The sequence below is a fragment of the Mesocricetus auratus genome, unplaced genomic scaffold (genome assembly GCF_017639785.1).
Source record: "Mesocricetus auratus isolate SY011 unplaced genomic scaffold, BCM_Maur_2.0 Super-Scaffold_100013, whole genome shotgun sequence".
Taxonomy (NCBI): Eukaryota; Metazoa; Chordata; class Mammalia; order Rodentia; family Cricetidae; genus Mesocricetus; species Mesocricetus auratus.
The window spans coordinates 67147362-67173686 of NW_024429196.1; the positions used below are offsets into that span (position 1 = coordinate 67147362).

At 43.3% G+C, this 26325-nt stretch overlaps 1 protein-coding gene across 2 annotated transcripts; it reads left to right on the top strand.

Annotated features, from left to right (window-relative positions):
* Positions 1-4: 4 nt before the first annotated feature.
* On the top strand, positions 5-25077 carry Rbm24 (RNA binding motif protein 24). 2 transcript variants are annotated; one of them, XM_005066335.4, is made up of 6 exons: positions 5-416; positions 9010-9160; positions 13226-13683; positions 15099-15222; positions 16537-16591; positions 22988-25077. In XM_005066335.4, exons 3-6 carry the CDS (start codon positions 13516-13518, stop codon positions 23349-23351), a joined length of 711 nt encoding a protein of 236 aa, XP_005066392.1. In that variant the 5' UTR covers positions 5-416; positions 9010-9160; positions 13226-13515; the 3' UTR covers positions 23352-25077. The 2 variants fall into 2 exon arrangements, with proteins under 2 accessions (XP_005066392.1, XP_012965976.1); XM_013110522.2 differs by lacking the exons at positions 5-416; positions 9010-9160; positions 13226-13683 and adding an exon at positions 14149-14247.
* Positions 25078-26325: the final 1248 nt, after the last annotated feature.

The following is a 26325-nucleotide window of genomic DNA, read 5'->3' on the forward strand; positions in this document are numbered from 1 at the left end:
CGGCTTAGTGAGCACACAGACAGGACAATGGAAATTACCAAATGACAGCGTGGGATAAGAAAAGAAATAACATGAACAGAGAGTTGGAGAGGCCAATGTCATGACTGAAGGATGCAGCTGCGGATGCCACTTGATAGGAAGTGTGAAGTTTCTTCTCAATGGAAAGGAGAACAAAGTGTTGAAAATATTTAAGGATATGAGACTCAGAAAAGAAAAACATGAAGGAATAATTCTGACATTCTTTTGTTAATGGGATAAAATATTCAAGTTGTTGAATTTCAACTACACACACAAGAGGAACCTAACTGGATCCACACTGTGCCCTGCCGGGATAAGCCGCTGATAACAGAGGATACAAGGAAAGGCCCTTAGAAGCAGTTTCAAAAGTACACACCTTAACCTCAAGGAAGAGCTGAGTGAGTATCAGCTGGCTTTGGCAGAGACTGTTGAAGCCAGCCAGGTCATTTCCATAGCACTGAAAGAAAAGAAATAGGATTGGGGATGCAGCTAGGTGGTTGAACACTTGTCTAGGATGGGCAAGGCCCTGGCTTTGAGCCCCAGAACAGGAAAGAAAAGGGAGTAGATGGAGAGGAAGAGAAAGGGAGGGGTAACTGGGACTGGCAACCTAAAATTCCAGATTTGTACCAGGTAAGATATCTTAATAAAGAAAAATAATATAAAGACTTTCCACAAAACAGTCAAAGCACATGAACCAAAGGAAGGCTAACTCGGTGTAAAGAAAATGTTTGAGGACATTGTTCAAGATGTAGCAAAAATAATTTCTGCAAAGAAGAGCAAGGAGAGCCTTGAAAGGGTAAATGTATGGGCCAGCAAAAGAGACTAATGAAATTTTAAAGCAATATTAATAAAGTTTTATGTGGTAAGAGATATATTTAAAAATAAAACATATATGCTATAAAGCAGCAAAAAAATAAAAAAAGAGGGATTAAAAGTACCTGCCAATTAAAAGTAACTTGGAACAATTTCAGAATGCCAGTCTCAATTGCTAAGATATCAAGTAAAACATAATTTTAAGGGAAAAACTTATAGAAGGAGGATGATGGCTGGAAATGAGAAATAAAACAGGAGTCAAGTGGAGCAAACAGAAAATAATGTGGTAGACTTCAATTCAACTGTACCAACAACGGACTTAGAAAAATTAGACACTCTAAAACACATGCCAAGACATTTCAAATTGAACATAAAATAAAAGCAGATTTATAATGTTACAGTGCACATACAGACAATACAGTTCAAAATAAGAATAGAAAAATTGCAGCAGCAAACATAAAGCTTGTTCTGTTGATATTATATAAAATGGAATTTAAAGCAAAATAAATTTATATGATAGAGACATCTCAAAATAATCAAAAGAGGTCAAACCAGGAAGAAATAATCATGCATCTTATAGCCTCAATAATACAGTTTTAGCCAGGTATGGTGCCACACACCTTTGATCATAGCATTCGATAAGCAGAGGCAGGAGGAGCTCTGTAAGTATGAGGTCAACCTGGTCTACACAATGAGTTCTAGGCCAACAAGGGATACATAGTGAGACCTTGCCTCAAAACAAACAAACCCACAGCTTCAAAACTCACGAGGCAAAAGTTGACAGAACTAAAAAGAAAGAGGCACCCACATATATAATGGAAATTTTAATAGCTTGATCTTAGTAACTTGAAAGATAAACACAGAACACCCCTACTATTAAGTTGTAAAAGTTTAGGACAAACAAGCCTGGATCAGCACACCTACAGTGTACTGAAGTGTGGTAAGTGTAGGATGAATATAATTTTCACACCCATTATTTAATAAAATAGAACATTTCTAGGCAAAGGGGGAAAAACCTATATTTCTGAAATGATGAAGGGGTTAGAAATCAGAAATTTTGTTTCTGTTACAGAAGTTAAAAAGAAGAAAAAATAACCTGAAAATAGAAAGCTAACAAGAAATTCCCCAAATATGTAAAATAAGATCCTTTCTAATTTAAATCCAATTTATAAAAGAAAAGAAAATTCCCAGGTGCTAGTAAATTGACAAATGTACTGGTTTCACAAGGCAAAAATAAATTTTAAAAAGTTTTGAGGATACTGAATATGAAAATAAATATAACTCATCAAAACTTATGCACAAGTTTAACTGTTTCTTAAAACATTAAGACACAATCCCTATCTAATAATATAGTCACTTGGTTCACTTACCAAAAACTAACAAAAAGATGTGTACACACTTTTGTACATAAACACAATAGCAGATTTGAGAGTAGTGTTTTGTTTTGTTTTCTTGATAGTGCATCTCACTAAGTAACCCAGCTGGTCTGGAACTCACTCTGTAACCCAGGCTGACCTCAAACTAATGGCAATTCTCTTGCCTCAAACCCTCGAGTGCTGATATTGTAGTCATGTGCCCTGTGTGGTTTCAGATTTGTTTTAAATGAGAAGATGGAGAGTAGATCAAAGGTTTGCAGGTGGTAATGGAAGAACAGATTGTACTATGACCAACACAAGAGGGTGTGACTCAAAATCAAATGCTATAAACTGTTCATCCAACATCAGTGAACCTCAACAATATTGTACTGAAAAGGACCAGGTAATAAAAGAGGCATGCCTTCTAGGTCAAACCTAGAAATCAACTAATCCATCACTACAGCAAGCAGATCAGTTAGAGCAGAGGGCAGAGGTATACAGAGATGCAGGTTAGGATTGGAAATATATGTGATCCTGACCAAGGCAATAGCTTTGTGTACATGTACTTGTGTGCAAGCATTCAGATACACAGTTAAGAATTCTCAGATTGTATGCTCCTAATATGCATAGCTATGATGGATTGTATCTTTATTTGCTTTCTACTGCTATAATACACACCAAGACCCAAAGCAACTTATCTTACCATTTACCTTCCACATAAAGGAAGTCAAGGCAGGAACTCAAACAAAGCCGGAACTTGGAAGCAGGAACTGATGCAGAGGCCATGGAGGGACGCTGCTTATTGGCTTGATGCCATGGTGTTCTCAGCCGGCTTTCCTATAGCAGTGTTAGACCAGAGTTGATGCAGGCAGTGGGAAAATGAAAGAAAGGGAAGACCAACCCCAACAGAAGCAGGTTGTGCTTTGTTAGAACAAGGGAGGCCAGTAGTCTCCCCATGGGAATGGAGACTAGACTAAGCACAGTGGGCTTCAGGGTTTTATAGGGCAGAAGGGGGACTTCTGGAGTGAAAAGCTCAATCTGCAGATATGTCCTCTGAAGTCTCAGGGTCTTCGTAAATAGCAGCAGAGTGTCTCATGGCATGTTGACTTTCACATCAGGAGTTTCCCAGCTCCTAGCTGCTGCAGATGCTTCTGTCATTATGTGAAATTTTTGTCAGTACCCATGTACCAAGTCAAGAGTTTCTCAGCCCACATGAGATCATTAATGCTGGACTACCTGTCCAGGAATGGTACCCTGACAGTGGTCTGGAATCTCCTCCATCCTCAATCATTTATCAAGAAAATGCTCCCACAGACATGCCAATCTGATAGAGGCATTTTCTCAACTGAAGTTCCCTCTTCCCAGATGGCTCCAATTGCTGTCAAAGTCCCAAAAACCTTAGCAGTACAGACTATAAATCTATCATATCACAATAGAGCTGCAAATTTTCTTAATAAGCTTTTGAACTTGAACTTTTCCAGTGGACTGTTAATCAATGTCATTGTAGCTATTTCTTCCTAAACCACTCTAATAGTAGACAGTATTGAGGTGCTATGTTTAGGCACAATTGTGAATATACATTGTAACCCCTAAACTCCATAGGTCAGGGGTGTAGTTTTGTTGTTGGTAGTGACATTTTGGATCAGGGCCTCACATAGCCCAAGCTGGCCTCAAACTTGCTATGCACCCAATGCTGACCTTGAATGTTTCCACCTTCAACCTCCTGGGTGCTGGGATTACAGGTGTGAGCCACTGCACCACATTTATAAGGTGCTGGGGATCAAACCCAGGGCTTGTTTCACCTTAGGAAAGTACTCTACCAACCAAGTTAAGCCCATAAACCTATTTGGTTTGGGTTTGTTAAAACAAAACAAAAAGGCAACAACAGATGATTTGTTCCTACCAGAGCAAGGTAAGAGACCCCATAAAGGCAGAAAAGATGGACCAGATATATATATATATTTATATATATATATATATATATATATATGAATTTCCCCCATAAGGTATTGTGGTTTAGGCTATATCTATACACGACCATACATTCTAAAGTTTACCAGAGGTGTTGTTTTGGAAAAACAATTTACAAGAGGTCAAACAAGTGTTGAGGGTCATTGAAATTTCAGCCTTCCCTGTAACTCACTAGCATCATGGGAGCCAACTGAGATTCTCCAAAATTGAAGTTGGTATTTAGAGCTACATTCTAGTTTAAGGTCTGCTCTAGATTTATCTCAAAAGAGCTAAAATCATGTTCAGACAAAATCTTTAGGGGACAATGTGTATGTATGTTGATTCCTACCAGTTTCCAGAATTTGGTGGATACTTTGGAAGTTCAACCTTAATAAAGTCTAAATCAAAACCCTCATGTGTCTAAGGAAGCAGCCTAATGACTTTTCAACCCAAAAGTCGATGTTCATGAAAGAAGCATAGCAGAGATTTTAAAAAATGCAATACCAATTGCCAAAGGCCCTTTTCAATAATTAAAAACCATTAGGAATGTTAAGAAATTGAAAACTGTACTCTCTAGTCAGCAGAAGTAGTAGATGAGAACCAATTTCTAAGATGATTCAGATATTGATTTAGCAGGCAATGACTATGCAGACATATGTATGTATGCATGTATATATGTCTTGAAGAGTGAACAGAGGCAGACTAGGCAAAGAAATGAAAACATTTAAAATATGAAGATTCAACTGCAGAAAATATAACAAAAGTTTTGAATCAGTTTAATGGAAAACCAGAGGTGTCAAAAGAAAGAATTGCTTAACTTTAAGATACGCCAGTAAAAACTGTCAACCTGAAAGTCAGAGACAGGAAAATTCAAAAATAAAAATGAAAATAGTCCCAGTATACCCAGGGAACTATTGAAATAGTAAGGATAGACTTGGATTTTTGCAAAGGGAAGGAAATGAAAATGGGACAAGAAACCATTGGACAAAAAACATCCGAATGCACACCATGAAACTGTTAAACATTTGCTGTGGTCTGGGTAGGAAGAATGCACCACAAACTCATGTAGTGGTCACACTGTTACCATCTGGTGGGCCTTGGAGAAATGACTGCATCCTAGCAGGTGTGACTGTATCAACGAGTTAATTCTTTTGATAGATCCAAGATATATTGAGACTATGGGATATGGTAAAAAGGGGCAGGTGGGATAACATGGAGAAGTGGGGGGCTAGAGGCATTCCCTGAAAGGGTGGACCTTGTCCTCTGCTCCTCCCTCTCCCTCACGCTGCTCCATGGCTGTCACAAGAGGAAAGGCCTTTCCTACTTGCTCCCTATTGCTGTTGCTGTCCTGCCTCAAGTCAGGCTCAAAGCCATGGGTCCAAGTTACCATGGAGCCAAAACAGATGACTCTTAAATGATTTTTCTCAGGTATTCTCCAGACTGACACACAAAACTGGTAGCAGGGTAGCAGGAACATGGATGTTGCTGTGATGGCAGAACGTGTGTTCACACCTCTGGACCTGGTTTGTAGGAGGGATCTGGGAAAGTTTGCAGACACAAGCTAGAGAAACCTTAGAGTACTCGAAGCAGAGCCTAATGGCCGACCATTGTGGGAGTCTAGAAGAATATAATGTTGCTATGGCCACATGGAGTAAAAGTTATGCTCCTGAGATTTCTAAGGGGCTCGGAAGCTTCTGGAAAAGAACTAATACACAATTTGTCTATGCCGTCATGGGCACAGATTACATGTCTGACATACATCTAACAGACTCTCAGAGTGTCAGACCAAAGCAGAGAAGCGAAGGCACTGGTGAGAATGCATGGCTTTAGAAAGGATAGAGATAAATCCCCCAACTGTCAAGGGATTGACAATGTCAGTAAAAAATTTTAGATAACACCTCTAAAATAAAGAAAAACATTTGTATCTACTACCTCCTAGCACTAAGAAAAAAAACACAGTGCCTGCCAGGGCCTTGTTGAGTTATAAAGCCAGATATTCTATACCTGGAAATATTTCCTCTGTCCATGCAACAGGCAAGATGAAAGGCTGCAAGATACCAGGGAGAGCAAAAGCAGGAAAGAGGACCACATCAAATCCAGGCTATGAGGCCAAGTGCTGTCACTTGGGTCAGACACCTTGAAGCATCTTTTGTGTTATTAGAGGTATCAGTGATGGGGAAAGATGCTTACCTGGCTGTCTTAGCTAGGGTTTACTATTAATGTGAAGAGACACCAAGACCACAGCAACTCTTCTAAAGGAAAACATTTCATCACAGTTTCAGAGGTTCAGTCCAATATGATCATGAAGGGGAGGGAGCATGGCGGCATGCGGGCAGACATGGTGCTGGAGCTGACAGTCCTACACATCTTGCAGGCAACAGAAACTGTCACACTAAAAGAAGCTGGAGAAAGAGACCTTAAAGTCCACCCCCCACAGTAACACACTTCCTCCAACAAGGCCACACCTCCTAATAGTCCCTTTCCCTTTGAGAGCCATTTTCTTCAAACCACCATACTAATATATTGATGGGGGATGTCCTTCTGTGTATACGTTTGTCTTATTGATTGATGAATAAAGCACTGTTGGCCAATAGGGAAGCAAGATAGGTGGGACTAGGACAGGTGGAGGATTCTGAGAAATGGAGGCACAGTCAGTCACCATGTAGGATGTGAGAGGAGTAAGAGGTCCGGACCCTTTCTCCGGTAAGAGAAGACCACGTGGAAATACTCAGATTAGCAGTTATGGGTTAATAATTAAGTCAGAGCTAGACAATGAAAAACCATAGCAAACGGTCAGAAGTTCAAGGTCATTTGCTACATTGGGCATTTCAGGGCAGCCTTGCATGTATAAGATCCTGTCTAGGAAGAAAGGAAGGAGGGAGGCAGAGAATCAGGAAGGAAGAAGGGAAGAAGGGAAGGAGGGAGGAAGGCAGGAAGGAAGAAGGAAGGAAGGCAGGAAGGAAGATTAACTGTTATGCTATTATATAGAGGACAACTTGACATTATGTATCAAAAGCTCTAAATATGGTCATACCCTTCAACGTAATAGAGAAATTTGTAAGGACACATTCATCTGACAAATATTTGATCACTGATGTAAGACACTGAAAAAGACAAAATCCCTCACTGAGCCAGTCTTAAGCAGTGACTAAAGATGAATATAAAGGTTTATGTACAAAGGTGTTGATTTTGTCATCCTTTGTAATAATCGAGTATCAAATACCCAACAAAATAAAAATGCTTAAATAAATGTCAGAGCACTGATATGACAAATTGGTGTTTTTAATGAATTACAGAAACCACTTAATGATAAGGATAAGTATTTCAGCTTGTAAGGTTTTTTCTTTTAAAAAAGCTGATGGTAATATAGTGTAGAGTGGAATGGACTTGTGTTATTTGTATGCAGGGAAAGCCCAGAATCGACTACCCTGAAATGTCAATCGTTATTCTGAGAGGAAGAATTGTGGGTGCATTTGATTTTCTCCTGTGTGTATCTTGCTATCAATCTGCAATTTCTAGAACAAATATGCCTTTCCATTGTTACCAGAGAAAACAGCTTTGACAGAATGACCTTGAATAGTTTACATTAGAAAGGAAATAAAGGGCACTCAAGTATAAGCACAACATTGTCTCCTAAATCTGGGGTAACAAATAGACATCTTTAAGTAAGGGGTGGCTAGTAGCCTTCGCTCTAGCGTGGGTACTTCTTGCTCCTTCCTGTCCCTCTAATGCCCGCTTTCTTTTTGCTAGAGAGGAAACGTGTGCCTTGCCAATGACTTGAATGCACCCCCTAGTCCCACACTTGTGGTTTCTAACTGAGAAAACCAAGCATGTTGTGGGAGCTGGTTAATGGCTGTCTGGACCAAGCCCCAGGCCTCCTGTCCCAGGATTCAAAGCTATTGCCACCACTGTGCCCTTTGCCTAGACCACAGTAACATCACCAGGATAACACTGTCATCAAGAACGGTCATCCAATACATTTGGAGAGTACCATCAGTGCCCTAAAAATAACTGGGCAGCCTAGAGGCTCTCTGTGTACCAACCGGCTTGAAACCCAAGTGTGCCCTGAGTTGAAAAGGCCAAGCCACATGGTGGGTTAAATGCTTGGATCCTCTCCCTGGCCTTCCAAATTTAAACAGAAATTCAAGGGCTCGCAGTCGCAGCAGAGGGAGATTGTTTGCAAGGTGAAATTAACAGTGAACTTTCTTGCACCCCTCGCTTCCATTTTAACCCTTGTGTGATCATTTTAAATGAGTGCAGTCCACTTTCCCATGCCTTTTGTGCTTGACACACAGGCAGCGCCAGGACTTCAATAGTTACACCTGCCCTTTTCAAGCCATTTAACAGCCTCGCTGAGGTGGAATGCAACATGAATAGATTTCTTGAAGACAGGGCTGTGCTGCATGGACTGGGCTTCTGACTGCCAGTTCTGTGCACAAAAACACCAGTGGGGCCCATTATATGTGAGAGTTCTCTGAGACTAAGTAAGGATCACCAGCCAGCCCAGAGAAACGGGTGTAGCTGCTTAGGGCCAGAAACCCTGTGAGCTTGTATTGGAATGCTTACAGGGACTCAAAGGAGGACAGAACATTCCCAAACAAGCTAAACAAAGGCTTACTTCAGACAACACTTTATTTTCCAAAAATGTTAAGTACCTGGCCTAAGCACCCTGCAAGTGGTCAGGTCTCTCAGGAATATATTGGCTCATACCAAACATGGGACACGGGTTATAGATCTTTAAGATGGTATTTTCGGTCAACGTTTCTTGTGTGTGTGCACATGTGCGTGTTCCAGGGTGGACGGGCATGTGCACATGGAATTGACCTCTGGCATTTAGCTCACCTTGGTTTTTCTTGTTATGTTTTCTTTTTAGGGGTGTCTCTCTGGCCTGGAACTCACACCCTGCGCTAAGCTGGCTTCCTAGTGGTCTCTACTTCTCAAATGCTGGGATGGGTTGCAAACTCACTCTACCACACTTTTTTAATGGGTTCTGGAGATAGAACTTGGATCCTCCTGGTTGCAAGGTAAGCCGACACTGACTGAGTGATCCCCGGAACCTAGCTTTTGGTAGACACTTCTTTAGTACCATAAGGTTCTGCATATGGTTTTGATGCCTGCAGTGACAGCCAAGGGAGTGTCCCTATACCCGGGTAGATTATTGTCCAGGAGAGAATGATGGTTTTCACCCTTCACAAAATGTCATTTTTTCCTTTTCAAAATTCTTTCTGGATGTGTGTAAACCTGGACTTGCTATCCATGATTACGTAAAGGAGAATTATAGGGGAAAAGGAAAAATAAATAGATAAAATGAAGTCCAACCTTTGAGTTTGGCTCTGGCCTTTAACAGGTAAAGATTTTGAACAACGTGGATGGTAATTTACTGTAAGTAATAAAATTTTATCAATCCTGCCAAGGAGTGGTAACCAAGGATTCAGGCTATCCATGTGTACTAATTTGGATATGGCAAGCTTGGAACTTATTTATAACTTTTACAGTATTTTACCACTCTTTAGTTCCAAAGAAGCACACATCATATTGCACAAGGCATGCGGATATCTGTGTCTCCTCTGCCAAGAGCAGTTGGGAAAAAGAAAACAGTCTTCATGTATTGTTATTTCAAGCCTGATTCTGTGATCGGTCACTGTATAGAAATATTTGGTATTTAATAAGCTTGAGGCTCGCATTCAGATCCATCTGATGGCCTGGGGGCACACATGGTTTGATGGCACAGGCTCATAAACCCACTGAGAGTGGATCTGGTCTTTGTAGCTATGCTTACCTTTGTGTGGCTGTGATACCAAACCCGTGGTGGGCAATGGGCAATGCTGGATGTGGCTTCTATTGATGCAGATTTAAGAAATAACTACCATTCCTCTTCACCCTCATTCTCAGCAACTCATGTCAATTGATTAGGGATGCTTTGATCATTTCTGCAATGTCAAAATGTGTGAATTCCCTGGGTATCATCTAGTTCCAAATGAAACAATTTCAGACAGAAGTGTCAAATAGTTTCTAAGGGCACATCGTTGGAGACCCCCTGGGCTTGAAGGGAGTGCTATTGCCTATGTTAATTTTATTTTGAAATAATGGCCTACAAGCCTGCCTGCCCTTTCCCTCCCCTCCCCTCCTCCCTCTCACCCCCCCGTGTGTGTGTGTGTGTGTGTGTGTGTGTGTGTGTGTGTGTGCGTGTGTGTGCTCACGCACATGCACACTCGCCAAAGGCCAGAAGTCGACCAGGACGTGCCAGCACATCTAGCTTTCCATGGTGATGCTGAGGTTTGAACTCATGTCCTAGCACTTGCATAGCAAGCATTTTACACATGAAGTTATCTCCTGAACCCTCGAAGTCAACCGTGTATTTCCTCCCTGAGACTGAGCTCTAGGATAGCCATCCTATCGTAGGGCAAGAACTTCCCCTAAGCTCTCTCCGCTGTGCCTAGTGACCACCCTCCAAAGTGCTGGCTGCACTCCCAGATACTCTCTTTCCTGAGAGTGTCACAGTTCCCTGCAGGGTGGGCTGCCTTCTTACCCATTTAGGAAGACACAAACAGCCAATGCCACAGGCCTGTGAGACTTCTTGATAGGCGCCTCCTCTCTCTCGGAAGCTTTTGCCTGAGCTTCAGTGAAGTGCTGTAATTCTTAAGTGACACCACCTAATGAATGTTAAATATTAAAAAGCATACCTCTTCTGCTTCAGGGCCTGTTTTTTTTTTTACTTTAAAAATTGTCTTTTTCATACTAGCACGGAGTCCCTTGTGAACTAGTGCTTTACTGAAGCATTGTGGAGAGGGTTTGTATCTCCACATCCGGCTTCCACCTAAAACATTCCATATAAAATACTTACATTATAAATTATTAAATTTTCAGCTGGATTAACAAGAGATAGAGTTCTTATTTTTTTTCCTTATCTCTCACTGGGGGTTCAAAGTTAGAGAACCTGATCCTCTCAGTCAACCTCCTGTGGAAATCAGTAAGATACTGAAGATTTTCTACCAGAATATTTGCTAGTGATTCTTGTTCACCTTTACAAACACCTCATTCTTCACTGTCTTGGGCTGACAGCTAAGGTGCCCTGGGAAGTAACTGGGGTATGTCTGTGAGCTTCAATCGGATTAACACACTGACCTGTTTAAAAGGAAATAAAGGTGCAGCTCAGGGGCAGTCAGTTTGGGACTGCACTAGACTCTCCAAGCAAAACCCTCTTAACAGAGACCAGGAAGTGAAAGCAGAGGGTGGATTGTTCTGTGCACATTAAATACTTTCATCAGGGCCTGTGGATGTAGCTCAGTTGGCAGAGCACTAGCCTGGCAGGTAGGAAACCCTGCATCCCTCCCCAAGCATCACAGAAACCCAGAGCAGAGCTCTGTGCCTTAATCCCAGCATTCAGGACCTGGAGGCAGGAGAATCAGAAGTTCAAAGTCATCCTTGAGATAGGCAGGAAGTTCAAGGCCAGGCTAGGATATATGAGACCCTGTCTCAAAAAAGAAAAACAGCGTTTTAATCCAAACCTCAAATATGACTGATTACAAAGCTTCTTTAATTAAAAGCCCCACTTGGTAAACGAGGTGACAACTGATTGGCTTAAATTAATAAATACATACTACATTTAACGTGTTCTGCGAATGCTTCCAGTTTTGCTGGTAGAAGTCAGTGGTTATGTAACAGGTTGGGGTTTTGTTTTGTTTGTTTGTTTGTAAGAAATCATACTTTTTACAATTATATTTGGATAAATAAATGAGGTCAATTCACTAAACGCTTTGTAATTCAAATAGAAAGAAACAGATTCTTTGCTTGGGGGGGAAAAGGTGTGAGTGGGATCGATTTATGAGACAGACATTGTACCCATCTTCCTGAATACTAAGTCAGGCAGGAAGCACAGATTTGATGATTGTGGGAGGTACAGTCCTAATTCTTGGTCCACTGAAGTGGAAGCCACAGTATGATCGACACAGACACCCTTCGCTGGCTGTGAGCCGTTAAAGCTAATGTTTTTCTCAAGCACACCCAAATGCCAGGATGTTTGCTAATTTTTTATTATTAGCCCTTTCTCTCTCTCTCTCTTCTCTCTCTCTCTCTCTCTCTCTTCTCTCTCTCTCTCTCTCTCTCTCTCTCTCTCCCTCCCTCCCTCCTCCTCTCTCCTCCCTCCTCTCCTCTCTCTCCCTCTCTCTCCTCTCCCTCTCCTCTCTCTCTCTCTCTCTCTCTCTCTCTCACACACACACACACACACACACACACACACACACACACACACACACACACACACACACATACCGGCCTCTAACTCTTGGTTCTCCCACAACACCAGCTTTTGGGGGCCGAGAAAACTTGAGGACTCTTCCCACGGTCCAGACCCCAAGAGGAGGCAGATCTCTATGGTCCCAGGTGTCTGGGAGGGAACTGGTCTCTCTATAGACCGCCCCAAGCCCCCTGAGGGACTCTGAAGTCAGTCGTGCTATCGAGGCCTAGCGCAAAGAGCTCTTGTGGTTTGCTTTGGAGAGTCCAGCGGCTCCCCTTCCAGGCGTACTGAGTGCTCTTGGGGGCCTGTCCAAGTCGCAAGGGGTCTTTGCCACTTTGACCAGTAGGAGCAGGCAACAGCAGAGCCAGGCCGCCTCCAGCCATTTCCAACTCTACCCCAGCAACAGCGCCTGAGCCCCAGCCAGGCGACCCAGCGCCGCGCCTTGTGCGGGGAGAAAAGCAGCTGTTCCCAACAGCTGGGGGGCGGCGGCGCCCGGCGCCGCAGGTGCTGTCCCGGCCAATCGCAGGCGTCCGGCCCGCCCCCTCCCCAGCCGGGCGTCGACCCCCAGGCCGCTGGGGAAGGGAGCACAGGGGTGGAGAGCTGTCCTCAGTCCGCACTGGTCTGGCAGCTCCCCCGCAGGAGGGACCGTCCCCAGCCCTAGCCTGGCCCAGCGCCGCGCCCCCAGCTGCCACCTCCGCGCCCCAGGACTCGGTGGCCCCTGAGCCTCTACCCCTCCCACCCTAGCCGTTCGATTTTTTTTTTTTTTTTGAGAAACATCTACCTCTTCTGGACTCGGAGACCACCATCTCTCTTTGCATTTATTTTATTTTGTCTTTTACTTCCACGAGGGTAGAGTGCAAAAGACTCGCGCAGTCCGCGGCCGCGGAGCTGGTCACCGGAACGATCGGGAAGGTCTGGACAGTGAGTGGACGAAGGGACAGGATCAAAGCACCCGGGCGAGTGTCGGGGGCCGTGGGCCACTCGGGAAGTAGCGCGCCCAGCGCCCACGCCGCGCCCTCGCCCCCGCGCGCGCCCTCGGCCCCCGGCGGCCGCCGCGCGCTGCGGGAGACGCGGAGCCCGAGGACCAGGCGCAGCCGCAGCCGCAGCCGCAGCCGGAGCCCAAGCCGCGGGGCCGGTGCGAAGATGCACACTACCCAGAAGGACACGACGTACACCAAGATCTTCGTGGGAGGGCTGCCCTACCACACCACCGACGCCAGCCTGCGCAAGTACTTCGAGGTCTTCGGAGACATCGAGGAGGCGGTGGTCATCACTGACCGGCAGACCGGCAAGTCCCGGGGCTACGGATTTGTAAGTTACACGAAAGGAGTACTCGGGGTGGGTAGGGGGCAACTAAGAGAGGTCCTGGCGGGGAGATAGAAGACAGGCCAGAAGGCATCAAGTGGCCTCAGACCCTCGGGGGTCAGAGGTTGGGGTGGGGGCAATGTGGGAGTTCGCGGGTCGCCAGCTCCATTAGGAGCACAGCAGAAACTTTAAGCCTGATGGGGCTTGGGGGAGCAAGGGCCTGTGCCTGCTTTGCAGGCTTCCGAGAGAGAACCTCTTTAGGGTGGTGGGAGAGCACTGGATTGAGAGTCAGATCTGGGATGTAGGGAGCTGGGAGGGAGAGAAAGAAGCCCTGCACCTTAGCATTCCGGGGTTGGAGGCTGGTTGTTATGTGTTCTGTTGCTTTGTTTAAAAAAAGAAAGGAAGAAAGAAAGAAAGAAAAAGTGGGGCGTGTGTGTGTGTGTGTGTGTGTGTGTGTGCGCGCGCGCGCACGCGCGTGTGGCTGTGAGGCCAGGCTTGGGAAGAGACACCCATGAGGTCTGGAGCTGCTGGTTCCCCTCTTGTCACACCCCTACCTTTTAAATCGCAAAGGTAGGTTCTTAGAGAGAGAGAGAGAGAGAGAGAGAGAGAGAGAGAGAGAGAGAGAGAGAGAGAGAGAGAGAGAGAGAGAGAGAGAGAGAGAGAGAGAGAGAGAGAGAGAGAGAGAGAGAGAGAGAGAGAGAGAGAGAGAGAGAGAGAGAGAGAGAGAGAGAGAGAGAGAGAGAGAGAGAGAGAGAGAGAGAGAGAGAGAGAGAGAGAGAGAGAGAGAGAGAGAGAGAGAGAGAGAGAGAGAGAGAGAGAGAGAGAGAGAGAGAGAGAGAGAGAGAGAGAGAGAGAGAGAGAGAGAGAGAGAGAGAGAGAGAGAGAGAGAGAGAGAGAGAGAGAGAGAGAGAGAGAGAGAGAGAAAAGCCTGACCCTCTGGCTGTTTGCCTAGCTGAAACAGTGCGTTAAGCTTCCTGGAGATTTAAAAGGGCAAATTCAGCTGCTCAAAGAGCTAGGATCCCTGGAGCAGGACAATCGCTATTGTCGCTGGGGAGTGTTTGCCTGTTGGGAGCAACTGGCTAGTTTGAGACCAGACTTTGTTGAAAGCTCACAGGGCCTCTGGGACCTGGGTGGGACACTGGGAAGGGGGTATATCTACAGGCGATTTCAGAATTGTGGCTTCCAAATCTCTATTAGGCCCCACATTAGCACCCTTAGGACTTTGGGTGGGGGTGGCGAGTTCCTTCCTTCCTCCTTTCTTCTTTCTGCTTGTATTTTTTTAAACAGAGGATGAAGGGTTAATGTCCCAATCCCCTCCCAAATAAAAAAGAAAAGGAAGGGAAGCAAGCTCGGTGACTTTGGTATTTTTCCTGTAGGGGTTAACTGAGGGCTTTGTGTGTATGTCTGTGTGTGTTGCTAAGGTCACCATGGCTGACCGGGCTGCTGCCGAAAGGGCCTGCAAGGATCCCAACCCCATCATTGATGGCAGGAAGGCCAACGTGAATCTGGCATACTTGGGAGCAAAACCAAGAATCATGCAGCCAGGTGAGCCATGCCCTCCCCTTCCCCTCCCAAGAGCCCACCCACTGGGGGCAATGAGCCTATTGCTACCCTCAGCCCAGAAAACACTGGCTTCCTGAAAATCTGTATTGGTGTTTGGTAAAACTTGAGCCGCGACTGGTTATTCTACCAAGGCATTAAAGAAACATGAGCATTCTGAGTGTGAAATGTATCTATGTGCAAAAATAGAACTTAGGTTCTAGATAGCTTGCATCCAGAAGTTAATTCATGAATATCCGATCTGATGATATTTATTTTTGTCCGCTTTCAGTTTTTACTGGCCACTTGTAGCTAAAAAGGCAAACTATGTGGGCATTGTCACCACCAGCCAATAAGCCTCCCTTCTTAGTGTGATCTACACTATGCTCACCTCAGGCATGGTTAGAACACATATTTTCACATACAGAATACTAGTAATCAAATACTTACACATAGGAAGTTTCACCTTTACAGGTTACAGATATTTAAAAAAATGATACTTACTTGGAGATGAGAAAAATTTGTTAAAATTCCATAGCTGTTAGTTGACAATGGGATGTGATATTTTTGTCTATGTGAAAATACGACCTGTTGTGTTATTTGCTACTGCCCTTTACATTCAATGGAAGTAACTCAGTTGAAATAGAGTGAATGTATTCAATTCCCTGGGCAAGCAACTTTCTTGACTAAATCATGTGCTTTTTCACTAAGCCTTTCCTATGGAGGTTTAAAAAGAGGTTGACATTTCCACTCAGGGGCTCGGTTGTCAGAAAGGGAATACACAGAGAAATAAATACCCATGAACACTCAAAACTGTCTTTCTCAAACACCTTTGTGTATGCACTATTCTTAAAAGAATGATAGGGAAATTAATTTTGTTAAAATTTTAATACCATAAGCTGTGAAATTTTCCAAAGCATTCCAGAATAATCCAAATTGCAAAGACTTTTCTCCTTATTCTTTATTTTTCTACTTATGGATTAGAACTATAGGAATATTTGTGAATTTAATTTTATTGTTCTTGGGTATCCCTCATGAGCAGTTTTCTCTGGTCTAAATTTTTTAAATCATTTTTTATGGCTGTTAACAAATACTTGCCTCTTTTAAGTTTTCCAATCTTAGTCTATCTAAATGTTTATTTAGGCTGAATGACAACATTTGTAAAACATACACTTTCCATATATAAAGAACATGCCCACATACAGTCTAAAATATCATAGGAGTGATTCTTCTTAAATCAGACATTATGGCTGCAGTTTCTGGGTAGGAGTAGTAAGTCTCTAACTGTGTGCAAACGGGAAATGTGTTTTTTATCATTAGGTTTTGCCTTTGGTGTTCAACAGCTTCACCCAGCCCTTATACAGAGACCTTTCGGGTAAGTCAATTCATCAAACCCTCCATAGTTTCAACATGGCCACCATTTGTTTCTCTGTCTCTTTGTTATGAGCAGACAAGGTCGACAAGTCACAGAATGTTCCGGGGTATGCATATTTATATATGCTTATTATTTTTTAATGCTGATACTATAAATATTTTTAGATGAGTCAAGTTATCTGACCAAGTATGCAGTCTCCAAACCAGCCAAATGTTGGGCTTATGATTAACCAAACCAAACCAAACCAAAAAAATACCAGGTATGACTTGTGCACAAGACATGTGTCCCATCACCATTCCTGCTGTTCAGCTTGACTCAATGTTATTTATCTCTTTCTAACCTGACAGGGCTCGTATACAGTTAAGCTAACTGATGAGAAGGATGCCATGATAAGAGGTGGACTAGTTCTCTTTGGAATTAAACTCTGTAACCAGTAGACTCAGACACACAAGCTCAGATGGTGATTAACCGTGCATGGATGTTGGTGGTGTTGTTTTTATTTTTTCACTATAGTCCATAGCCCTCCGTGTGCTTTATTTTATTGATTACAATAATGAAGTGGTGTTGATAGCTAAACTGTGTGCTTTGACTTAATTGAACAGAGCTGTAGTGAGTGTTCTTTTCCTTGGGGAAGGGGCTCTTTGCCGTTTGTTTTTGGTGGTGGTGGTGGTGAGTAGTGTTGTCTTTTGACTTTGCCATGGGGAGCAAAGGGCCTTTTTTTTCCCTCCTGCTTTTAAGCTATTAGCCTGTGACTTCCATTTAACATTTTTGTAGTGAGTGCTAAATCGTGTGATTGTTTTCTTTCTCTGTAAGAATACAGATTCACTGCTTGCATGTTGTAAGTCTCTGTTTTCCGGGGGCGGGCTTTCTTTTGCAATGTATGTCCACTTCCAGGTCTTCTGATAGAGGTTCATTGGCTCTATTCAGATTTCATTAACACTCACCAGTTTGGGCTTTTCTCCCCCACTTAATTTTGTTTGGTTTTGTTTTGAGTAGCACCGTACTAACTCCCACCTTTCAGACCTAACAGGTGAACAGCCTGCTCATGTTGTGTTGTCTCTCCCGAGGTCCCCTGTTCCCTTACATTGAACATGACACATGTGGGAGACCACTCATCTGTTTATCCTGGACCTGAGGGTCTGTTTCCGTTATCTTCCACTTGATCCAAATTCTTGTAACTCTAATTCTTTTTTGAATATCCAAAGAGATTTGAAGAATTTTATTGTTATTTAGCTTAGGACCTAAACATCTCCATGCATCACCTAGAAGGCTAGAATCTATATTCACAGATAGCTATGATGAGCATTTCCCAATATAGGCTAAACCAAAACCAAGTACTAAGCTGATTTGAAAGAAGCAAGTTATATTTTGATGAACACTTTCTTACCACCCTCTCATTACTTTTATCTATTAGTAACTTACTCTTAGAGACATTTACAACTTTTTTGTAAAAAGCTATAGTTAGGCATAGCTATGTATCAAAGCCCCTTCCAAGCCAACTTGGATATGGCCAAGAAATACAATGAGTTAGTTGTAGCATACATTCACCCTCCCTCTTTCTCTCTCCCTGCCTCTCCCTTCCTCCTTCCCTCCTTTCCCTTCCTTCTCCCTCTACTGATACTTAATTGGTATGGATTATCAGTCAAGGTGGGACTATGGAAGAAAACATACACCTATACACCTGCAGGTGTAATAGTGAACTTAGTCCTGGCCTCCCATGAGTCATTGTGAAGAGTGTAAAACCAAATCAGTTAACAGCTAGTCTTCTGTGCCTGTCACTTTGTAAAAAGAAGCTGTGCTTTCAGTTGTGGGGAACAAGAAGATGGCAAACTGCCAAGAATTATTGACTCAAGTTTAAGAAGATTCAGACTTGCAAGGAAACCCATGGATTGGGAGACTTGGACAAGCTGTGAGGAGGAGGACTTGAACTAGATGTTCAGACACTGGGTGTGTCTGAAAAGTGTGACGGGATGAGCTAGCAGGGGGGAGCCAAGAGAGAGGCTCAGTGTGTAGAGAAACTACAGTGTACCTGAGGGCAGGCTGTGGTAGTCCTTCTAGATCCTTAAGGAAAGAAAGTGATTCATAGAAGAGGAGAGCCACCAGGGTGATATGTATTATGTGGAATTCTTAAATCAAGTGTATTTTGATAGTAGCCATTTGTTTTTCATCTCTTCTGATATTAACTGCCATTATGAAGAATGGTGATTGTTACAGTGTGAATAAATTGTTTGAACTTGAGATGCACATTGAACTTGAGATTAGAAGCAGATAGCATTCCAGGTAGACCAAGTAAAGGTACTCTTTCTTTTTTGAGTGGTTCTCAGCACAGCCCTGATACCAAGTCTACCAGCAAATCACACCTGGTCATCCTAAACGCCATTTGAATGCCATGTTCTTATCTTAGGCCTGCCTGAAAGAAAGCTTGAGAATTCTTAGATTTTTTACTTGTTTGAAAGGCTAGTGAGGAGACTATTAGTTTTCTGTGGTCCTTAAATGGCCCCTGGGTTACCTAAGGTCTTTAAAGACAAAAAACGTTGACTGAAAGAACTTCTGATTTAGCACAGAGGGCAGATGTGAGGGAACTTGTGGCCTCCATGAGCATCAGCTTCTAAATGGTTTATGTTGGAAAGAAGTATTTACTCATCACAACTTTGGAAAGGAGATACCGCAGGTTTGTGAGTGGAGACTTAAGGTGTAGTTTACACCGAGTTAATCACACACAGAAGCATTCACTGAGCACCCTTTCAGTGCTTAGGCATAGGCAAGAGGTGGTGACCGGGGTACTCAGTGCATAGAACTGATAGGAAATTTACATCAACTACGCCATTTAATTTTTTGATAAGCATAGTTAGGGTTCTTTCTTGGGAACAAACAAAACAAGTGCAGGCAGGTTAATTATACACACACACACACACACACACACACACACACACACACTATCAAGGACCAGTGAGTATGTTAAGTGTGATTCCAAGATTAGTCATGGTCTGCCTCATCTTGGAGGCTGTGATGTTAAGCCACAGCCACAAAAGACGTAATGTCACTTTCTCAGTGCTAGGAAGGGCCTTAGATGGGAAAGAGACCGCAGATCAGTGGGTCTCAGGAAGTCTTCATGAAGAAGATTGGCTAGCTCTTGGAAGGAGGGTGAAGATGGGGAACTATCTCATTAAGCATCTACTGTACTAGCCACTGGAGGTCCCTCCCACCGGGAACTTCATTTCATGTACAGCAACTCTGGGCTGGAAAACATCAGCCTCTTTCACACAGGAACAATGTGAGACAGAGAAGGAATGCAGACTTGCAGAGGTTCTTGTGCACTGAGGGCTAGAGCTAGGGTGGGCGGGGCAGTAGAGACCAGGGAAGGATCGTCATCCTGGATGGAGAATGGATGGCATATGCTAAAATGGGACCTGGAGGTCTGTGGTGTGTCCAGGAAACAGTACGATGCCCTGCTGACCTGAGTCCAAAGAAAAGAAATACAGGAAAAGTGTTTTGGAGACAGATGCACAAAGGCCCCAAAATGATGAGATTTAGGAGATGGTTTGGTGTGGTGCTAGGAATTAGTGACTCTGAATGAATGAATGGATGAAATGAAGACTCAGTCACCAGTCTGCATGACAGCCTGGAAGAGCTGAGTTTGCTGTTACTTTGAAAGTCAGAGACTAGCCTGGCTTGGTGGCACATGCCTGGAATCCCAGAACTCTGGAGGTTGAGGCAGGATGATCATAAATTTGAAGTCATCCTGTGCTACATAGAGGGACCTTGTCTTTAAAAAAGAAGGAAGGACAGACATCACAAAAAGGAGCCAGGGGGACATGAAGAGAAGGCGATAAAAGGGTTTGTAACTGCTTGATGTGAGCTTTCCATAGTGAAGTAAAGGGCTGGTGGTTGGTAGCTTTCTAGTGGGAGGGGCGTCCCCAATTTACCTTACAGAGTTCTTTAGACTACTAAAAGAACCCCCAGCACACCGTTCAGATCTCTGCTGCCTTCTCCATGAACTGGGCTTCTCTGGGATCCCTTTCTCCATCATCTTTTGATGGCCCCAGGTCTTCATTTGCTTTTGAATGTCTTCTTCACCCTTGCCAGCCTTCATGGAAGGATCTGATCTTCCAGAAAAAAAAAATGACGTATGGGCTCATCAGGTGACTTCATCCAATCAGAAGCAGTCATTAACATAAATACAGAGACAGTCCTTTTATGTTTTAACACATTCTTCCTACACAACACTTTAATCTGCCTTTTTTTGTTATAATGGGATAAACTTCCTTGAACTACTCTGTTATTTGAAAATACAAACCTATCAACTGTTGCACTGTCCTCAGAACATTGGGAGAACACCAAGGGTTAATGTCTTCCTATCAGTGAGGTTCAGACTGGCTGGCCTTTGGAGCTGATAGATGTTTTACTTTGGCCTTATAAAGACATTTTATCCGCTGGAAACCCTTGTCGCATGACAGGATCAAAAATAGCCTGCTGCAGCCTCTGCTGTCCGTCACCACATGTAAACTGGCAGGAGAGGGGTTCTCTTAGCTGTGTCTGCACATTGTGGACATATCAGCTCTGGGGACAGTGTTATATACAGCCACACCTGTCACCAAGGGTGAGCCAGTCTCCTGATCTGCCACAGAGTTCACAAGGCGTGCATGACCATGTGCCTGGTTCCTGACATGCAGTCAAGAACATCTCCAAGTGTCCTCAGAAACACTTGGTGACATGGTTTCTACTGGCACTGGGAAAGAGCTATGATTACAGTAAAATTGAATGTATTTTTATCTCGGGGAGACAGAGTTCACCACCCTCTCTGATAAATTCATCTTTTCCATGGATGTTCTTAATGGGCCCTTCCAGTAGAATTCTGAAGAGACAAAGCCAAAAACAAACAAACAAACAAAAAAACCCTGTTTTTGAAAAAGCCTGAACATGCTGTTTTGTGTTGAGTTCTTTAGAATTTGAAGATGGTTATTTGTGCTTGTGCTACTAATAAGTTGGTTTTGTTGACAGCCAGATAGCATGCCTGTGTTCTATTTTTAGAAAGATGGGGGGTTGTGAGGGAGATTCTTTGAAGGAAGGCAAAAATGAGCTAGCTATTTGAGGTACCACTTTATAACAGGTCGGTGACGAATCTCAAGAGTGACAGCTGCAGCACATGGGATCTCATAAATAAAGCTCTTGTGGTAGCTTTTTTGTTGTTATTATTGTTGTTTTTCTTTCTCTCTCTTTTTTTTTTAACCAACTCTTAAGTGAGGTCCTCGGGTCTGCCCTGTACGTGAGCCAAGAATGCAGCATCTCAGACAATACTTGATTTTGTTTCATGTTCTTGGCTGTTTACAGGGTGATCTGTAACCATACAACTGAACTGTACAAAATGTTAACCAACTGGGCAGATTGAAATCAGTTTCTTCTGACTGGGAGGCTAATGTAAGAATAAGTGTCGCCTTACAGTGTGTATCTTCTAAGTCTCTATTACGTTCAGGGACATTTGGTTGTGCCTCATCACCCCCGGCCCCTTCTGTCTGCCTTGCATAGAGACAAGCAAGCTGGCTGAGCCTCAGCTGCCTGATAGTCACACAGGTTTGATTGATTGCTCTGTCCTTACGGAAAAAAATAATAAAACAAAAGAGAGCGAGAGCGTGCTGCACACCTCTTTGGGAGTCACTGCCGGGACTGTTAATGGCATTTTGGTAGCTTTCCACAACAGCCTCTGTGATCTGAGTGAGCTGCACTACTGCCGTTTGAGGAGTGCGAGTGCCGTGTTACCACACTTGTGAACTTTTAAACTCCTGGTTTGGGGATTGTTTTATTTTTATTTTATTTTGTCGCCTGCTTCTTTTGTAATTATGTTTTTTAATCAGGGTGACTGAGGTTGCCGAGAGATTAATGTGTGCTGAGTCTGCCTAGCGATTTCAAATAGGGTTGCCATGATAAAGAAGGGTTGCAGTCTGTTCTCCCATTAAGAGCCAGGCCATCTCTCCCACAGAACCATGGAAGCTCAGACAATCTTCTGAGCTCTGTATTCACAGAACGGATTTTCCCCATTTGTTAGCCTTATCTTTCTTATATGAACTCGACAAATGTTTTAGAAGCCCTCATGAAGCCCCTGTTAAGACAGTCTTCTATGCACAGCCTTGGAAAAAAAAATCATGATTCATTTTCCAAACTTGGCATATATGATACTGCATGGTTCGCAGTCGTAAGGGAAAATTCTAGCAGGGAGAATGTCATTCTGTGTTTGCTGATGAATTCTCTCGAGGGTACATCAAATGGACCACTAAGAAGTAGATATTATGGCAACCCTATGTTGATAGCAACCACTAAATTTGAGTTTGTCTCCATCTTTGAGCAAAGAGGTCCACTAGAAATGACTGTTGCCTGACTTTGTTTCTCCTTTCTTAACAGGATCCCTGCCCACTACGTCTACCCGCAGGCTTTTGTGCAGCCTGGAGTGGTTATTCCCCACGTCCAGCCCACAGCAGCTGCGGCTTCCACCACGCCATACATTGATTACACTGGAGCTGCCTACGCACAATACTCCGCGGCGGCAGCTGCAGCCGCAGCAGCAGCTGCCTATGACCAGTATCCCTATGCAGCATCCCCAGCTGCTGCAGGCTACGTGACCACTGGGGGCTACAGCTATGCTGTCCAGCAGCCAATCACCGCCGCTGCACCTGGGACGGCCGCGGCTGCGGCTGCAGCAGCTGCAGCCGCAGCAGCCTTTGGCCAGTACCAGCCTCAACAGCTGCAGACAGACAGAATGCAGTAGACCCGCCGTCTGATCAAAGTCAAAAGTGTTTCTCTTCCCCTCCCAATTTCCCAGTTTTTAGTAGCTGATGAGAACGATAATGTTGACTTAATAGCTTTAAAGGGAGAAAGCAAAGCTATTGTGAAGCGGAGGCATTACTTTTTTCATACTCTGGGTTGTGCTGAGGATGAAGAGAGGAGACTGGGAGAGCGAGAAGCAGTTTTTGAAGTCAATCCCAAAGAGCCTGAGTTACACAGAATAGCCACTAGGACCTGATGGCAGGGTTATCAATGGGACTTCACTTTTGTATTGGGATTTTTATTTTTTGCTCTTTTTATAGTATCAGGGAAGCAAACTGCCTTTTCCAAGTTAGAAAATGCTATGTGAATCTAGTTGAACCAGGGAATACGGAGTGAGCAATATGTAGCTTGCATTATGTGTAAACGTAGACTTTTAAAAACAAACGCGATAGGCAGAAGCGCTGGCTGTCCTTCCTTTGCAGTCACCGCAGCCTGCAGAACTTTATTGAGGCAGAAGGTAGCGTTTGCGCTATCTCAAAAATGGGCATCGAACAATCAGTTTCGGAGTATGGCGGCAGGTACAGTGGTAGGCAGGTACCAAAGCTATTTTCTCATCTGTCCTGTGGGCTCGTGGGATTTCGGAGCAACTGATACTGTACCAGCCGCTCCGACAATCAATGGCACACACAGTTCTGGAAATGGTCCGTCACGTGTACTTGTTGGGAGGAGCTTGTCACATACTAATCCCTCTCCGCATCTGCTGGTCAGGCTTTCACCAGCACCACTTTTTCTATTTATTGTACGGACTGGGGGTTATGAGTGAAGGCAGGCGAGGCTTGCAGATGCTCAACCCTTCGGGACTGTCTGGAGGGCCTTTATTTTCTTCCCCTGTTTCGAATAATTTTACACATTTTAGTATCTATTTCAGAGTCCTATTTAAGACTATTTATTAGTGACTACAGTACCTAAGACAGCAAGGTTCTTGACATTACAATTCTTTGATGGTTGATGGTCGTGTACTTTCTAATGTGCCTTAATAATAATCCTATTTAAGATATTTATTTTTAAGTTTTACTATGCCGCACTCTAAAGGAAGGAACTTTAGACGTGACACTGTAAAATTATGTATTCATCTCATGGCATAAGTTATTTAGTAGGTCTAGATGTAGCATATTAAATATTAACCTATTCAACTAAAGATGTTGGCTTGGATTTATTTAAATTCATATGTGCACTGTTCAAGAGGGTACTCTTACCTGAACACATTTGAGTCTATTTTAGTCTTGAGAGTTTTTTTTTTTCTTAAAACAAGCTACGTTGCTGGTTCTGTGCTTCCTTCTCTGGGTTGTTTTACCCCTGTGGATCTCATCTATCAGAAACTCATGACTTCCCTACTTTCCTTGTGTAGTGTATGTAGTTTTAAAATACTGCTTTATATTTTCCTTCTGAAAGTGCGATACTTGCAATTTTTACTCTTAAACTAAATTGAATACTATTTTACACTGTATTGGACTTTTATACTTGAAGAACTTCATACAAGGGACAACAGGTTAGCGTTTTTATGGTCTTTCTCCATTGTCACTGGATTTAAGTATTCCCGTACCAGACAGTGGTATGCAATGGAGATGTGACTCTCCTGTGCAAATTATTTATTTGTTGTGTATATCGCTTTATAACATTTCAGATCTTCTAATCTATTCACTTGTATTAAATATAATTTTTAAAAACTGTTGTTGCATTGGTTATTTCTAATTCTGCAGGAAAAAGGAACGGTTCTCTTTCTAATTAGTTTTCTCATTTTGAGAGAGGCTGTGAACTCTTGATACAACCAAGGATAACCTTAAACTTTTGACCCTCCCCTCCTGAGTGCTGGCAAAGCAGGCATGGACCACCGTGCCTAGGGCTTCTCGAACTTGGGGCAAACATTCTTACCAACTGAGCTATATTTCTAGGCCCCAGCTTTAAAACAACAGCAACAACAACAACAAACTAGTTTGATTAATCATGCCTCGTGGAAAACATTCTGTGAACATTAAAATCTCTTGGAGGTCCTATCTTTCCACCTTAAAATTACATCTCAGTAAATACCCGCCTTATGCATAACAAATAGGCCATCCCCCTAAACTGAATCCTGAAGGACCAGTCCTATCACTGAAAACTGGTGGTGGCTAGGAAGGAAGACATGGGGTGTCACCTGTCCCAGCCTGAATCAGGACAGTACTGGATTCAGATAAACTAAGGGCTGGAGCTTGCCTCCACATATTCTAGAAATGACAATGGATCCAAATGCTCTTGCTTATTTGTTTGGGGTGTTAAATTTGAACCTGGGACTCCATATAGCCTAGGCAAGTGCTCTACCACGGAATTACATACCCTTTTTAACTTCTCACAGAATCTCATGCATACCAGGCTGACCTTGAACTCGATATATAACAAAACAAATCATCTTGAAATTCTGATCTGTCTTCAACTCCTGAGTGTTGGGATTACATGTGTGCACCACCACAGTTGATGTATATGGTCCTGAAGTTTCAACCAAGCTCCAACCCCAGTCCTAGCTTCTAAGTTTCCAGACAAGGTCTCATCAAATGGCCCTGGCTAGCCTTGCACTCACTGTCTAGAGTAGCTTTAACTTGAGATCTCTCGGCTTAGCCTTCATACAGGCCTAGAGCACCAAGTCCCAAATTAGTTTTAGTAACCCCCTTTTTGATGATGTTTTTCAGATTTATTATATAGCTGATTGTAAAAGTGCCAGCCTCAAATAGTCATCAAAGTGTCGTATAGCAGCACCTCGATACAAAGCCAAAGATGGAAGGAGTAAATTCATGGAATCAACTGCTGTAATGCACTATAGTGAAAGCTAACCAAATGTAAAGTCTCCAGTGAGGATGTATTACTTTATAACAACAATGCAGTAATGCCCAGTAAGGTGTGCATTAGTAAGACAAATGAGCAAAGTATGTTAAAATACCAAG

Bases quoted from the DNA above. Each gene is read 5' to 3' on its own strand.
- Rbm24 (XM_005066335.4), top strand. From the start codon at position 13,516: ATGCACACTACCCAGAAGGACACGACGTACACCAAGATCTTCGTGGGA. The intron at 13,684-15,098 runs GTAAGTTACACG...TGTGTTGCTAAG, and splicing joins AGTCCCGGGGCTACGGATTT to GTCACCATGGCTGACCGGGC. The intron at 15,223-16,536 runs GTGAGCCATGCC...TTTTATCATTAG, and splicing joins ACCAAGAATCATGCAGCCAG to GTTTTGCCTTTGGTGTTCAA.